At 50.3% G+C, this 14,683-nt stretch overlaps 1 protein-coding gene and 1 pseudogene across 1 annotated transcript; one reads left to right on the plus strand and one right to left on the minus strand.

Moving 5' to 3' along the window:
- The first annotated feature begins 654 nt into the window (after positions 1-654).
- Positions 655-7,491, plus strand: LOC134506286 (snRNA-activating protein complex subunit 4-like). The gene is made up of 4 exons (XM_063316434.1): positions 655-686; positions 1,355-1,530; positions 2,603-3,126; positions 7,022-7,491. Exons 1-4 carry the CDS (start codon positions 655-657, stop codon positions 7,112-7,114), a joined length of 825 nt encoding a protein of 274 aa, XP_063172504.1. The 3' UTR covers positions 7,115-7,491.
- A 2,891-nt stretch (positions 7,492-10,382) lies between these two features.
- The window catches only part of LOC134506289 (zinc finger protein 501-like), a 41,429-nt pseudogene continuing 37,128 nt past the window's right edge, over positions 10,383-14,683 (minus strand).

Below are 14,683 nucleotides of genomic sequence, written 5' to 3' on the forward strand. Positions count from 1 at the left end.
CTCCCGCGGCTCGTTGTTGTCCGGTGGGGCTTGGCGAGGCTGAGTTTACGACTCTCAGCTTTATGTCATGCGCTGCCTACTACTGAGTAAAACACAGACACTGATTCAGGGAAGAGCAGGTTCAGGTTTATTTCAGCATAGTGCATAGCTAGAAAAAGCTGAGAGTGAAGGGAGCGCGCTGGTGCGGGGTTTAAATAGCCCGCGCCGGTCAGTGCCCCCCCCCACCTTGGGTTGTGTCATCCCCCCAAGTCCTCTATGCTTCATTGCCGGTAGGTGAGGGGTCGCGGGGCCCCTGCTGGTGCCCCGGGCTTCGCTCATAATCGGTTTCTTCCTCCGGACGGTGATTGCTGTCAGCTGGGCGATATCCGTTGCGTTCCTGCTGACAGCTTCAGGTGTGCCTCGTGATCCGCCCTGTCTTTGTCGTTCTTTCTTCCCCCTTTGTGTTCTAATGACTGGTTCTTCCGGCCGGGGTCGTTCCCTTCTCCTCAGGGTCTGTGTCTGTTGTTGTGCGTGCTTTGCTTATCTTGAAATCCCTTCCTCTAGTTTCCGAGGTATTGTCATGTGTGCCATTGTGCTGATGCATTCAGCTCAACGGTGCTCATGACAATGACATGCGAAACGTTACGATGTATCAAACACATTGAAACGGCGAACATGACAGGAGGGCTGCAGGAAGCTGTCTGCTGGTAGGATGCTGTGACCGGATTTTCAGGAGCAGCTTGCCCCAGGCTTAGAGGAGGAATTGGGGTCTCTGGATGCAAAATCCATGCTTAACCCCATCTTACAAATCCATGGGATATGTACACCCACCCTTAAACCGTCCCAAGCACCCCAAAAGGCTGAAGTCACACCACCCACATTTTGTTCATTTCACAGCACACGCCCAACAGGCTGTGGAGGCCCACCCTAAGACCCAATTTGCAGAGCACAATGGCACTAAAGCAAAATCAAGCCAGGTTACACCCTGCTTGGCCCACATACCCAACCAATGATTTGTCAGTGGAGGGTTTTACGGGCCATCTAACTGGCATCGCCCTACAAACCTGGTCTCCTTTGCAAAGTGCGGGGAGAGCCTCGCAAAAAAAGAGCTTCAGCCACCTGTGCTGAGTGCCTGGGAAGGTTCAGCCAAGCCCCCAAAAGTTCTTCATTGACTTTTGCCCTGGTTCTTTTTTCACTATTGGTTGAACTGCCCAGAGTCATAACCTGTGAATTCGACAGGCAGAAAAATCCGTTAATTCGTTGAATAACTGAAGAAAGGTAGCCTGAGAACACCCAGTGATGCTCCTGGGTCGTGTGCAAGCCCCATCGCTGGAACCCGTGCCCCACACACTACTGGTCCTCATGCTACTTTTAGGTGCAAATGGGTCCTTGGCAGGCCACCTGCACCCCCTGCACCCCAGCCCGTAACACTGCCCCGCAGCTTGTCTACAGGCCTGTTTTACAGCCCCCCTTCCCTGGCCAACTCTCCTGCCACTCAGGCCCCTGGATTCTGTCAGCGGACCTGGGGAGCATCCCCCAGCCTCACAGAGAGTTAGATTTACGGAAGAGGCAGGCCTGGGTTTTATATAGCTTTTTCTCACCGTGAGCAGCAGCCACTTCATCCCCTCTCCACATGCCAGCATCTTCATTGTGCTTTTATGCCACTTCGGGACATCCTTTGACTATGAGTTCCACCATGCGCCGACTGCATGCCAATATACGTGTGCGGGTCCGTGTACCCGACTCTTGCAGGGAGAGAGTTTATTGGCATCTCTGCTGCTCTATTTTTCCAAACTCCCTGCATTTGGCTTGCAAGCCCTGCACCTCTCTGCAGCAATCTGTTAGAAGTAAAGAGAATTCTGTAAGCTTGATGACTGAGCTGAATTGTTCAGATAATTGGATGGTGTGCCTTCTTCGTCTGAATGATGGGATACAGCTGGAAGGAACGTGCTAATGTCTGAAACCGACAGTTTTACCCCCCTAGACTCTGAGAAGTCCATCCTGTCTTCCTGAGACTGAATGCAACTTTCCTAAACCCTGTTTTCCTCCCCCAGGGAAGAGCCGAGAGAAACTGCTCCTGCGACAGTCTGTAGTGAGCGACCGCTTACAGCATCTGCTGCAGCCAAAGCTGCTAAAGTAAGTCCTTGGGGCTCCTGCTGAGAGATAGGAGAAGAGCCTCCTGTAGCCCCACAGACTGTGTAGATCTGCACTTTCTGGCAACTGGTTTTAGGCTTTTCACAACCTTGTGGCCTTAGGTTCTCTTCAACGAGAGAGAGAATTATTCCATGCCAGCTGCGCGCTGGGGCGGTGTTCCACAGGCTCATACTTTGGGGTGATGGTAATAGGAACCCCCTCAGACGGGGCTTCTTCCAGGAACCGTGTCTGACTTTGAGGCAACAAACATCCCAGCCTTGTGGTGGGGATCCTTGTTTCTTCGCTGCTGCGTAGAGAAGCTGGTGCTAAAGCGTCAGGGGAATGGCTCCTGTGCTCTGAGATGCTCTTAGAATTGGGCCCCAAAAGATGCAAACTTAAGGCACATCTAGAATCTGCCTCGGTATGGCTGCGTCTGGCCCCGAGGCTGCGCTTGTACCTCTCAAGATGAATTCCACAGCCTGACTGGAAGATGCAGAACGTGTTTCTCTGGAGGCAGAGGAGGCAGTGAAGGGGTGGGCCAAGCGGGGCCGGGAGGGGAAGGCTCCCTTGCTGGGAACAGGCCTGCCTTATTTGCCCCCATTTCTCTGCAGCTTGAAAACCCTCTCAGCATTGCTGCGGAATAAAAAGTCCTTGGAGCGCAGCGCTGCCTCTCTCTCGGCCCCTGAAGGGCGGTGGGAAGAGCCCGGCCAGCCCGACCTGGCGGCCTTGAGGCGGGCAGTGCGCCAGAAGCTCCAGCACAACCCGGCCTTCCGGCTGCTGAGGGGGCGGTTCTTGGCGGCCTTTTCCTTTCCAGCTGCTCTGGCCGCGCTGCCCCCTCCCAGGGTGACAACGACACTCTCCGGGGGCAAGTGGTGGGAGAGCAGCCAGGGAGGAGATTCTGACTCGTCTTCGGGTGAGGAGGAGGAAGGAGAAGAGGAGGAAGCTGGGAGAGAACCCCCCGGAGCAACCAGAGACGGCCCTGATGAGACCACGGAGGCCAACGAGGGGCTGGAGGTAATCTTGGTGATGGGAGTCGCTTAGTCCTCAAAAAATATTTTGCTGCTTCCTAATAACTGGACCTGTGATATCTTACCATATCGAGTATCATATCATACGTACAGTTGTAATCAAAGTCATTCAACCCCCATTGCAAATCAGGTTGACTGTCAAAATGTGCAGACTTTCAGCTGTTTACAATGAACAAATCAAACAAAAGCAATTGAAATAGCTCAACACAACGAATGCTTCAAGTGATGTCCCCGAAGTCAACCGAAAATGCAACTTGTAATGACTTCTCCAGTCTCAAAATTATTCAAACCCCTGAATAGAATCCGGCAGAACGGGACACACACGGTATGCAAAACAGGTGTTGTCTCAAGCCCACCTGATGCAACTAACCAAGGGCTTCATTGGTTGTACCAGGTGTGCTTGAGCTGGAACACTTGCAATACCTGAAGTGGCTGGGGGTCTGTTGAGTGTCACGTTGGACTGCATGTTAGAAATACAGCATGGCTAAGTCAAAGCATGGTCCAAAAAGGTAAGAGAAGAGATCATCGCCCTTCACAAACAAGGAACAGGATGCAAAAATTATAGCCAAGGCACTGAATGTTCCTAGAGACAACATTGGGAGCACAGTTCGCAAGTTGAAAGTTAAAGGAACAGTGGTGACTCTACCTGGACGGGGCAGAAGAAGGAAGCTGTCGATGGCTGCAACCAGATTTCTGAGGAGGCAGGTGGAGAGAGACCCTCGAGTGACTGCAGAAGACCTGCAGCAAGACTTGGTGGCAACAGGCACTGAGGTTTCAGTGAGCGCAGTAAGGCGCGTACTAAACACGGACGGTTTCCATGCCAGAACGCCAAGACCCAAAAGCACAAGGAAAGTTGGCTCCAGTGTGCTCAAAATCATATAAATAAGCCACAGAAGCGTTGGGATTCTGTTCTGTGGAGCTATGAAAGAAAACAAACTTTTCGGCCCGATGGATCAGCGGTCTGTCTGGAGGAAGAAGAATGACGCATGCGCTGAAAAGAACACTCTGCCTACAGTTAAGCATGGTGGTGGCTCGGTGACACTCCGGGGCTGCTTTGCATCCTCTGGCACTGGAAACCTGCAGCGTGTGGATGGCAAGATGACTTCACTGAAGTATCAGGAAACCCTGGGAGAAGACATCATGCCGTCTGTAAGGAAGCTGAAACTTGGGCATCCTTGGACCTTCCAACGGGACAACGATCCCAAGCATACCTCAAATTCCACTAAGGCCTGGATGCAGAGGAAGTCCTGGAAGAGTCTACGGTGGCCATCACAGTCGCCTGACTTGAGCCCCATAGAAAATCTCTGGTGGGGTTTGAAGGCGGTCGCAGCACGCAAACCCAAGAATACGACTGAACTGGAGGCCGTTGCTCATGAGGAATGGGCTAAGATTCCTCAGGAATAATTTCGATTACAACTGTACGCTTTATATGGCCACACAAATAAAGTGGCTCTGGGTGAGAAGCAAGGAATAAAACTCAAAAGAACAAAGCAACGTAATCAATGCAAATGAACAACCCGAAGCGGTATGACACATGTCTGAGGTCTTAGAAATCATTGCATTTCATAATCAGTAAAAAGACAACTGCTGAGGAATTCAGCCAACGAGCTTGTTTGACATCCCAGCCCAAACGTCTGAGGAACAACCAGGTTTTTAGCCCCTTCTGCAAGGCCAAGAGGGCCAAAGCCATCGGGATTTTGGGGGGAATGCTTTTCCACAGGCCAGGAACTGGGATAGAGGTGTGACTCCTGGGTTCCTCAAGATGACGCTGCTTAATAAAAGGGATGCAGGATATGCCCAACCTGTCATTCATGCTGGACTGAGCAAAAACAACTGGGGACAAGCAGTCCCGCCAATAACTCGGCTCTGTGCCACATTGGGCTTTGCAGGGGATGACCAGCGCTTTAAACAGGACCTGAAAGCCATTGCAGCTTGCAGAGCACTGGTGTCACGTGAGCATATCGTGAAAGGCCCAAGATTGCCTGCGTTGTATTCTGCACAAGTTGCAGTTCCCAAGTGTTCTTCAAGGGCAGCCCCATGGAGCGTGCGTGACAGTAATCCAAGTGGGAGATGTTGACAGTATGAGTTCCTGTGAGGTGCTCCCGATCCAGAAATGGTTGGACAAGATGAACCTGCGCAAAGACTCTCTTAGCCACAGCTGCCATCTGTTCTCTAACCGGGGGGATTACTAAGGGGGACCCCCAGATTTCACACCAATTCTCTCTGAGGACTGCAACCTGTTCAGAGCTAAAGATGGAAGGTCTAGGGGGCCTCAAAACGCAGGACTGTCAGGGTTGGGCAAAGCCTCTTCTTGCCCATCCAGGCCCCCAAGACCTCCAGACACTGGGAAAGCACTTGGTCCACCCAGCAGCACACTGGTGATCCCTTACCCCATGTCAACATGTAGATAGATGTTAAATAGGAGTGAGGAGAGAGTAGAGCCCTGGGGGATCCCACAAAGCCAGGGCTTTGAGCTCAACCTCTCCCCCACCCCCAACACCAAATGGAACTGGCACTGGGGAGAAGAGGAGAGCCACCACAACACCAGTCCTCCCACTTTCAGTTCAGAGGACAGGAAAGACAGAATTATCAGTTGCATGGAAAGCTGCTAAGAGATTGAAGACCAGGATGCATGCACTACCTTCTGTCCCAACAGGCCATCAACAAACACAATCAGTGCCATCTCAGTATCATAAGTAGGGCTGTATCCCAACTGAGGGTTCAAGATAATCTCTCAATAATTAATAAACACAAGTGGTTGAACTCAAAGTTCAGAGGACCTTGTCCACTTCACCAGGACCAGCAGGTTCAGACTCTTCCCAGATAACCAGGCCAGACTGTCGCGAGCAACTCCAGAGGACCTGTGCAGCCAGATTCCAACTCCGAGCAGTTTTATCTGATAGGTACCTGGAATAGTCCTCACAGGGGCCCTCAAAGGTTCCCCCAAGGCCGTCTTAGCCAGGAGGAGGTGGATCACCTTAAATGGGACCACCAGCTGGCGCTGTACCGCTGTGATACGGGTGAAACGGTAATTAAGACTTGCCTCCCTGTCACAAGGTGATCTTTAAGAAAAGCTCCTTCCTGGGCTCAGTCAGGTTCGTTCATAATTTTTCTCCAGCAATGGATGTGCAGGATCCATGCACAGAAAGTCTGCACTGGCACAATCCAAACCAAACGTTCTTACAGGGTTGTGTCTGTGTTTAACCTGATCTCCAGCCCTAAACCCTCCGTCTCCTACCTATGGAAAAACAAATGGTGACACCCTTTTTTTTTTTTTGACACCCACCCATAACTTTCCAGGCAAAGGATCCAATGCATCTACATCGCAGGGATAAAAAAAAAGTCTCTGGGTCTTTGGGTAGAGGGCAATTGTTCTGCTAGCAATCCAGGCTTTTCCCCCCCTTTGACCTGTTTCAACCTCAGTTTCAGGTTTTAAAGGGAACCCTGGGTGGTTGGGGTCCTGACCCTGGCTGTTTTTGGTTTCAATGCGTGGCCCTTCTTGGTCTTCCGCATGGAGGCAGGGCCTAGCAATGGGCCGCTATGCTTTCACTGTCACCTGTCCTTGTGCTTCAGAGCAAGAAAGTGGGGAGCGCTGGGTATTAAAACGGGGGGTGTTCCATATTTGTTGGCAACCAGGAAAAAGAAACATTTGAAGGGAACCATCCCTAAAGCTAAGAGTAGACTTCCCAGTCATGGCTATGCTGGTTATGGAACCCTGAGAGTTGAATTCACACATCAGGAATTGGGGGTGGGTGGGCTGAAACCACAGCGGAGTGAGTGGTTTTTGGGGGGAAGAACCCAGGCCACACGCCATGCCCAGGAAGCCTTCTGTGTCTATGACCAGCTTTGTGTCGCATCTGTGAATCTTGTCTTCTTTGCAGGAGTCTGGAACTGACGGCATGGACTCAGATCACAGCAGCCCGGCCAGGATCCGGAGAAGCACGCGCCTGCAGGAAAGGAGACGCCAGCTGTGAAGTCAGCAGCCTCTTCAGTTCAGTTCCTCTCTTCCCTCCCAATAAACTCAAGCACGAAGACTTCTGCTGTGTTTCTGGGGCCCCTGAGGATGGCGCTCTGGACTGTATTGTATCTTTGTTTTGGCCTGGAGATGGACTGCCAAGCCAAGTGAGGGATCAGGATTTTCTGGTGGCAAAATTCTATGTGGCTGCGGTCTTTGTCATTGAGCAGACTTTGACCAATTACGAATAGACTCCTTCAGCTTGTCCTGCCTTTGGCTACAGGAAAATTGCCTTCCTGACCTCTTGAGCAGCCTTTTCCAAACTGGCAGAGCTTCGTCTGCTAGGATTGTGGCTCCCAGAATTTCCTAGCTGGCATGGTCAACGCTGAGAACTCTGGGACTTCGGAGAGAGGCCACTTGCAGAAGGTGACAAGGCGTGAGTCCTCATCTGGCTGCATTGTGAGCACCCCACTGCCTGGCAAAGAAGTGCCCTTTTGCTCTGTTACTGACACCAGGACTTGCCCGACATACTAGATCTGGTGTTAGGCCAAGAAAGGGCTTGTTTTGTAGGGTACATCATTTTCTGCCAGCGGAATCATTGTGTTTTGTGAACCAGAGGAAGACCCAAGTGTGTTGCGAGTCCAGGCGAGACAGGGTTCTGCGACTCAGAAAACTTGTCTGCAGCTCCCCCTTCTTGCAGGCTTGCTCCCCCTTGAGCTGCTTCTTCCAAGGAGACCTTTTGCACTGACTCCTAGAGGTCTTGGGGCCGCACTGATGGGAACGACCTTCAAGGAAAGGAGGAGGGAGTTATTGGCAGCTGCCACCTTGACTTGGGGGTGCCCTTGAAAGCAGCTTTTTGGTTTATATGGACCGTTTCTCATGTTGCTGCCCACGGAGCTGCATGGCCAACAGCTGGTTCTTCTGCAGGAAGGAAGGAAACAAGCAAACACACACATCTAGAGTATCTGCTTCAGCTGAATCACTATAGACCTCTGTGTGTGAGTGAGCAACTAATGGGCTCCCTAAATTGGAACAGCAGCTGCTTCAAACAGAACTTTTTGATTCTTTTGCATTTCAGAGTTGAGTTTGTCTTTTATGCATTAAAACTTTGGCATTTCACAATGCTGTGTTTTGTTACTGGCCATCTAGTAGGTGGGACGTTAGCAGGCACAGCTTTGCACGTGCAAAAGGCAGGATTAGTGCAGTAGTTCTGCTCACATAAATTGGCATGTAGGTGGGGAAGAAGCAAAGCAACTAACCCAGCAGAAACAGATGCCTCTTGAGCTGCTGGGCAGGGGGGCGACCTCTGGCCCCGGAGGAACCCTCCCTGCTTCCCGGGTCGCCTTCTGGAAACCAGCCCCTTCCTTGGATCCACCAGAGCCCACTGAGCTCACTTCTCCTGGTGCCCCTGCAGACAGTCCCCGTCCGGTGCCGGCTTGGCTTCTCTGGCGAGGGCGGTGCCACAGGAAGGATGGTGGCCGTGACCTCTTCCCTCCAGGTCACCCTGGACTAGCCCGGGAAAACTCTCCCCTTCTCCTGCCCCACCACCCCTTTTCTCCCTGCTTTTGGCAGGGCTGGAGCAACACCCCCCATTCCAGCAGGCCAGAAATCCCTCCGGGGGTCCAGTCCAAGTGCTCTTTCCCAGCCCCTTGAGCCACAGGGAGGTCCCGCTGGACCCCAGGGAGGGGCCTCTTCCTGAAAGGAGGGAACTTGATTTGAACTAAGAACCAGGTCAGGCAATCTTGGACGGCAGGATTTCCAGCGTCAAAACTCGGAGCTTGGTAGCCACCTGAAGGGCACCTGATTGGAGGAGGCCAAGACAGGAATACAGTCCCTGCGTGATGTGTTGCAATCAGGGCCACTGATGGGGTGGCCCCTCAGAGGGTCTAGCGGTGTTCCTCAAGCTTGGCAACTTGAAGACAGGTGGACTTCAACTCCCAGAATCCCCCAGGCAGCATGCAGAAGTTGGCAGTGGTGGTGGGGAGGCAGAGAGGACAGACAGAATTTGTTCTCTGGATCCATTTCTGGCCCTTCCTTCCTTCCTTCCTTCCTTCCTTCCTCCTTACCTCCCGCTGTGTAATCAGCAAAGGCCCGTGGAACCATTTGCTTGGGTTGGATCCTAGCAGTAAGCTTGTCTCAAACCAAGATGAAAAAAGCGTGGATTCCTGATTCTGCCCTCCCCTCCCCTCCCCTCCCCGCCCTGTTTTTTAAGTGTATGCAGAGAAGCATCTGGAAATGCTAATCTGTCTGCCAACCCCCGTCCGTCCACTCCACCACACAATCTCAGTCCAAAGGCCGAGAAGCAACGTCCACTTCTGTCGGTCTCCTCCAGCTGCTGTGCCAACTGGGGCATCGGTACAAGGCCAAGGCAGCACAATTGGGGGATCAGAACACCCAACCAAGCCCAAACACCTGGAGAACCCCAGGATGAGAGCTCAACTACTTGCACCCCAAAAGAGATTCCGATGCATTCACTGGACTGGAAACTGCCGGCTGCAACGTTGGCACCTGTCAGCTTCTCTTCCTGGGACTGCCCTGCGTGAAATGGAAAACATGGGCCTCAGCAAATGCAGATTGTGTTGCCTGAAGCTGAAGAGGGCAGGGGGAATTTGCGTAGGCTAAGCAGTCACCTATGCAGCAGCTTGGCATCCACTCAGGTTCTCTCGTGCAGGGCATGCTACATTCAACTTCACGCCACAGTAGAACAAAGCGTCAATCCTTCTATTTTTAAAACACTTTTAAAATATACCATTGAATACAGAAAGAAATCTTTCACTGCAGTACCATCTTCTAAGTGGACCATGGAGGGAATCCAATTGACCAATTGAGGGTTTCAGATATCTGGGGATGGTCCTACATGCTACTGGCATTTGGAAAACCCACATAGATTATATGAAACCATCTCCAGGGAGGAGCTCTTCCACGCCCCAGGCAAGGAATGTACTCCTGCGCCACTGAAGTGTGAGGCAAAGGTTGTGGCCCACATGCTTTGTGGCGCACAGCCACACTGTTCTGATCATTGACTGAATGAATGTGTGGTGATGATATTAATATGTGGAACTGAATACATTTGAGCTCATAAGTTCACATACCCCTTGCAGGATTTGTAAGATGAGGACTATTCTGCTATTTTAAAAGAAAACATGAGTGATCAGGCAGAACACATGATTTTTATTTGTAATGTGACTGAAAATAAACTATTAGGCTTCACAGCAATCATTAAACAAACCATATTAATAAAGAAAGTGGAAAAGGGTCCCATTCAGAAGTTTGCATACCCTTCAGTGTTCGGGCTGATAACCCAGCATACGCACAAGTTGACACAGGTTGGTTGAGATGGCAATGAAGGCTAAGTATCCACGCCTGGGCCTTACTGGATTGTGATTCGTCTCTGTGTAGGAATACTCAGTGAGTTTCTTAGCTGTCGAAAAACTCTTGTGCATTTCATCCAAGGCTGAACTGAAATTGCTGGTTCCTGAACATTTTAGCCATGCTCTATCCATTTTTATGGTTTCTCTCCCGTGTGAATTCTTTGATGTCTCCTGAGATGTCCTCTCTGACTGAAGCTCCTCCCACACTCCAGGCATTGATAGGGTTTCTCCCCTGAATGGATCCTTTGATGTCTATAAAGGCTTCGCCTCAGACTGAAGCTCCTCCCACAGTCCAGGCATTGATAGGGTTTCTCCCCTGAATGGATCCTTTGATGTCTATAAAGGCTTCGCCTCAGACTGAAGCTCCTCCCACACTCCAGGCATTGATAGGGTTTCTCCCCTGAATGGATCCTTTGATGTCTATAAAGGCTTCGCCTCAGACTGAAGCTCCTCCCACACTCCAGGCATTGATAGGGTTTCTCCCCTGAATGGATCCTTTGATGTCTATAAAGGCTTCCCCTCTCAAAGAAGGTCCTCCCACACTCCAGGCATTGATAGGGTTTTTCTCCCACGTGAATTCTTTGATGTCTCCTAAGATGTTCTCTCTGACTGAAACTTTTTCTTTCCTTATTTTCCTAAAATCCACACTTGCTGGTTTAAATGTTGTTGGGTTTTTTTCCTTGCTTTCTTCCAATAACACAGTTTACTTTGGTAACGCCCGAAGTCCTTACATTATTTTATTTGATATATAGCCTAGCACTCGGTTATTAAAAGGAAGTGGTGTATTTACTGGTGTCCCAAGCCTAACTTGAAGGGATCATCTGTGTTACTAACGCTGCACGGTGGATGCAGCCAAAATGCAGGGATTATTTTAGAAGTCTGCAATCCAGCAGCCTTTGAGAACCTGCTCTGAGAGGCAGAGGGTTTTCTTCGGAAGGGAAGGTGGGATTTGGGTGCCCATGTCCATGTTACGCAAAGGAACCGCTTGCCGGGGTGAGCAGTTTTTAATGCCAGTCACTCCCTGGGAAAAGGGGTCAGAAAAATGACCGGGCGGAAAATGGGCTGAAGAAAGAGGCACTTCCCCTCCCGAGACAGAGTGCCCAGCTCCATTCTCATCCTCTTCCCAGCTGTTGTAGAAATGAAGACTAGGACGCTCGGGTCTTCATTTAGGAAAAGAGTTTAATATGCGCATAGGTTCAGACAAGCTCATGCTTCAAATTCTGAACCCCGAAGGTTCGGGGTCCTACTTCTTTTATACCCCCCCATTGGGTGATTATACAGCATAGACTAAGTGTCAACTTAGAGATATATGATATAACTACAAAAGCAAGCCGTGTGAAACAAGCCTGGAGGAGCTGGTGAGCTTCCTCCCCATTCCTTATCTTTTCTCACCTAGTTGCTACAGAATACACATACATTCTTGTTTCTTATCTGCCCGTTTGGCTCTTCCCCACATACCACACTTGCAACAGATAGCTTACTTGCAATAGACAATTGCCTGATGAAAGGGCTTTAGTTCTTTGTTGTTTCCTTGACCCTAATTCCAATTCCACCTCACAGCGACAGCCTGGAAAACGGGCGTCAGAGCAGGCATTTTCCCCAGGGCTGCATCGCTCACCGAGGCACTTGGGACTCAGCTCTGCCAAGCCAAAGACGGAAGAGGCTCAAAGCTGGCGGGCTGCTTTGGAGCAGCACAGAGGTGGGGTGTCAAGCAGCACCGTCTGTGGATGGGAAAGCAGCCTTCTGGGGTGCCGGAAAGACTCCTTCGGCCAGGGAGGGGGAACAGCCACCGGGAGGTCAGGGAGCCCCCTCGTCCTCTTGGTGAAGGGGTTCGGTGGAAGAGAAGGGGCCGGAGCAACACAGATTCTCAGGGACATTCCCTGCGTTGGCAGTTTCTCTCCCGTCTGCCCAACGCAGTGCAACGCAAACGTCTGCAAAAGCAGGGTGGTTTGCGACCGTCTGCAAAGGAGTTGGTGACAAGGCAGAAATCCTAATATCAGTCCACAGGGACGTGTGGTAGGACAAATACGCACACGGCCCACAGATACCTTCTCCCACATACACCACAACACAGCTGCATGTAGAAACACACATATATGTATTGCACTCTTCCATTTCAGGATCAGAAACGTTATGCAAAATGCAAGGGGAGAAACGAAGTCGCAAGGAAGGAAAACTAAAGGCCGGACATGTGAGGAAAGAGAAGGAAACGTAGCTCAGCCAATGCATCAGCCTCTCCGGGCCTTTCTGTTTTTGCTTCCACCAATAGGTTCCTTGCGTCACTCAGTTCAGGAAATGAAATCTTTTAAAAGCATATTAATTAGTACAAGGAATAAGGAAACACAATGTACACAACGTTGAGGTACACATTAAAAGTCCTCCATTTTCAAACTGCAGATTAAGCCTTGATGAAACAGAATTGTATGTTGGCCTTCCTAATGCATCAGTCCAAAGCCAAGTCAGAGATAAAGAGCGAACCCATACCATCGAGCCAGGATTTTAAATCAGGGTCACGATGGAGCAGCCTCCGTCCATGATAAATCCAGACTATTTCATAGATCATCATACAGCTCAAAGGCCCATTCCTGGTTATCTGATCCAACTCATCCTGCTCAATGCAGGATCCACTAGAGCATCTCCAACAGAGGACCATCCAGCTTCCCTTTGAAGACCAGCAGGGAAGGTGAAGTGACCGCTTCACGTGGCAACCTGTTCCACTGGACGACAACTGCTATCATCAGGAAGCTTCTGGTGTGTAGCTGCAATCTAATTGCTAATTCCTAGTTTGGACCTGTTGCTTCTGACCTTGCCCTCTGGAGCAGTAGGGAGTCAGTTCACCCCCTCTTCTGTTGTCATCCCTTCAGGTAGAAGACTGTCCCATCTCCCTTCACTCACCTTTTCTGTAGATTGAGCCTGCCCAGATCCTTTAACCGTATTGGGCCTGGTCTCCCAGCCCCCTCAGCACCTTGGCGGCCCTCTCTAAGCTTGCTCTGTTTTGTGGCTGTCCTGTCCAGACTGCGGTGCCCAGAACCGGACCCCCTATTCCAAATGGGGCCTGACCAAGACACAGCAGAGGGGAACAATTCCTTGAGGTTTCACTGTGCTTCCCCGTGTTGCTCCTTGCCCGGTCGTCTGTCCTTTCAAACAGACCTCTGCTAAGTCCTCTCCCAGGAACACTTAGCAAATCCCTCTTCCTGTAAATGGGCTGGCTTTCTCTTTGCATAGGGGATCCATGGTGGCGTTTTTCCAGCCGTCAACCATAACCACAGCCACTCCATCAGCAAACTACAACTATATTTGAATGTTTTCCAACTCCGCTATCTGCATCTCTGGCCTTACCATTTTCCCACATTCTCGTAGCATTTATGATTTCCTTTTCATCCTGATATTCCTAGTATTCATTTCAATTGTGCTGTTGGTCACATCTCGGTCCTTCTCATACAAAGGTCCCTTCAGCTGCATTCCAGATCATTTCATGGCTTTTTGTTGCATTCCATTCACTCTGCTGGAGGCTCCTTGGAGCTCAGTTGATCCTCTTCCCGAACCGCCTTTGATTTCCACCAAGACAGCTCAGCGTCTCTCTGCCTCTTGTCGTCTTAATCCTTCCCTGCTCCTTTTGAAGACATCCTTTGTAACTCTCTTTTTCACTCTATACACATCAGAGAAGACCTTGCATCCTAATTTTTTGCAGCGGTCAATTTCAGATGCGTTGCTCCAAGCCTCTTTCACTTCATCCTCCCCCCAATCCTCCTTTTTCATAGTTCCCGTTCATGTACCTCCACATGCTTCTCTGGCCCTTGTAAATATAACTCTTTTCACTCTGTTGCAAGCAGCTTCCATATCCTCTTTCTTACACCCACTTTCCCTTTACTCTCTTGTGAGATTCTTCTAATCTCTTGTTCCTGCAGGATTGGTCCTTTCTCTTCCTGCAGTTAGACTCATTTCACCCTTCTTTCTCTCCTTATTTTCCTAAAATCCACACTTGGCCTACCAAAAATTGGTCTCTCCCATCACCCTTGTGATCCTTCATCCTTCAGTCTTTCCTCATCCACAGTCAATTCTGCTTTAACCGTTTTCTTCATTCCTTTGCCATGTGCATGTATGGACAGACGTATCCTTCACCCATAACTCAGGAGTCTGGAGCATCTTTTCTGACCAAGAAATGTTATCAGAAGGCAGAAGCTGAAGCTCACAAAAGCTTAATCTGTGTTAAAAAT

Source organism: Candoia aspera, chromosome 16 (assembly GCF_035149785.1).
Source record: "Candoia aspera isolate rCanAsp1 chromosome 16, rCanAsp1.hap2, whole genome shotgun sequence".
Classification (NCBI taxonomy): Eukaryota; Metazoa; Chordata; class Lepidosauria; order Squamata; family Boidae; genus Candoia; species Candoia aspera.

What these genes read in the sequence shown, in the direction of transcription:
- LOC134506286 (XM_063316434.1), top strand. Translation starts at nt 655, where the DNA reads ATGACAGGAGGGCTGCAGGAAGCTGTCTGCTG. An exon ending in CTGCAGGAAGCTGTCTGCTG is followed by an intron (nt 687 to 1,354) that starts GTAGGATGCTGT and finishes TGCTACTTTTAG; the next exon opens with GTGCAAATGGGTCCTTGGCA. An exon ending in AGGCCAACGAGGGGCTGGAG is followed by an intron (nt 3,127 to 7,021) that starts GTAATCTTGGTG and finishes TCTTCTTTGCAG; the next exon opens with GAGTCTGGAACTGACGGCAT.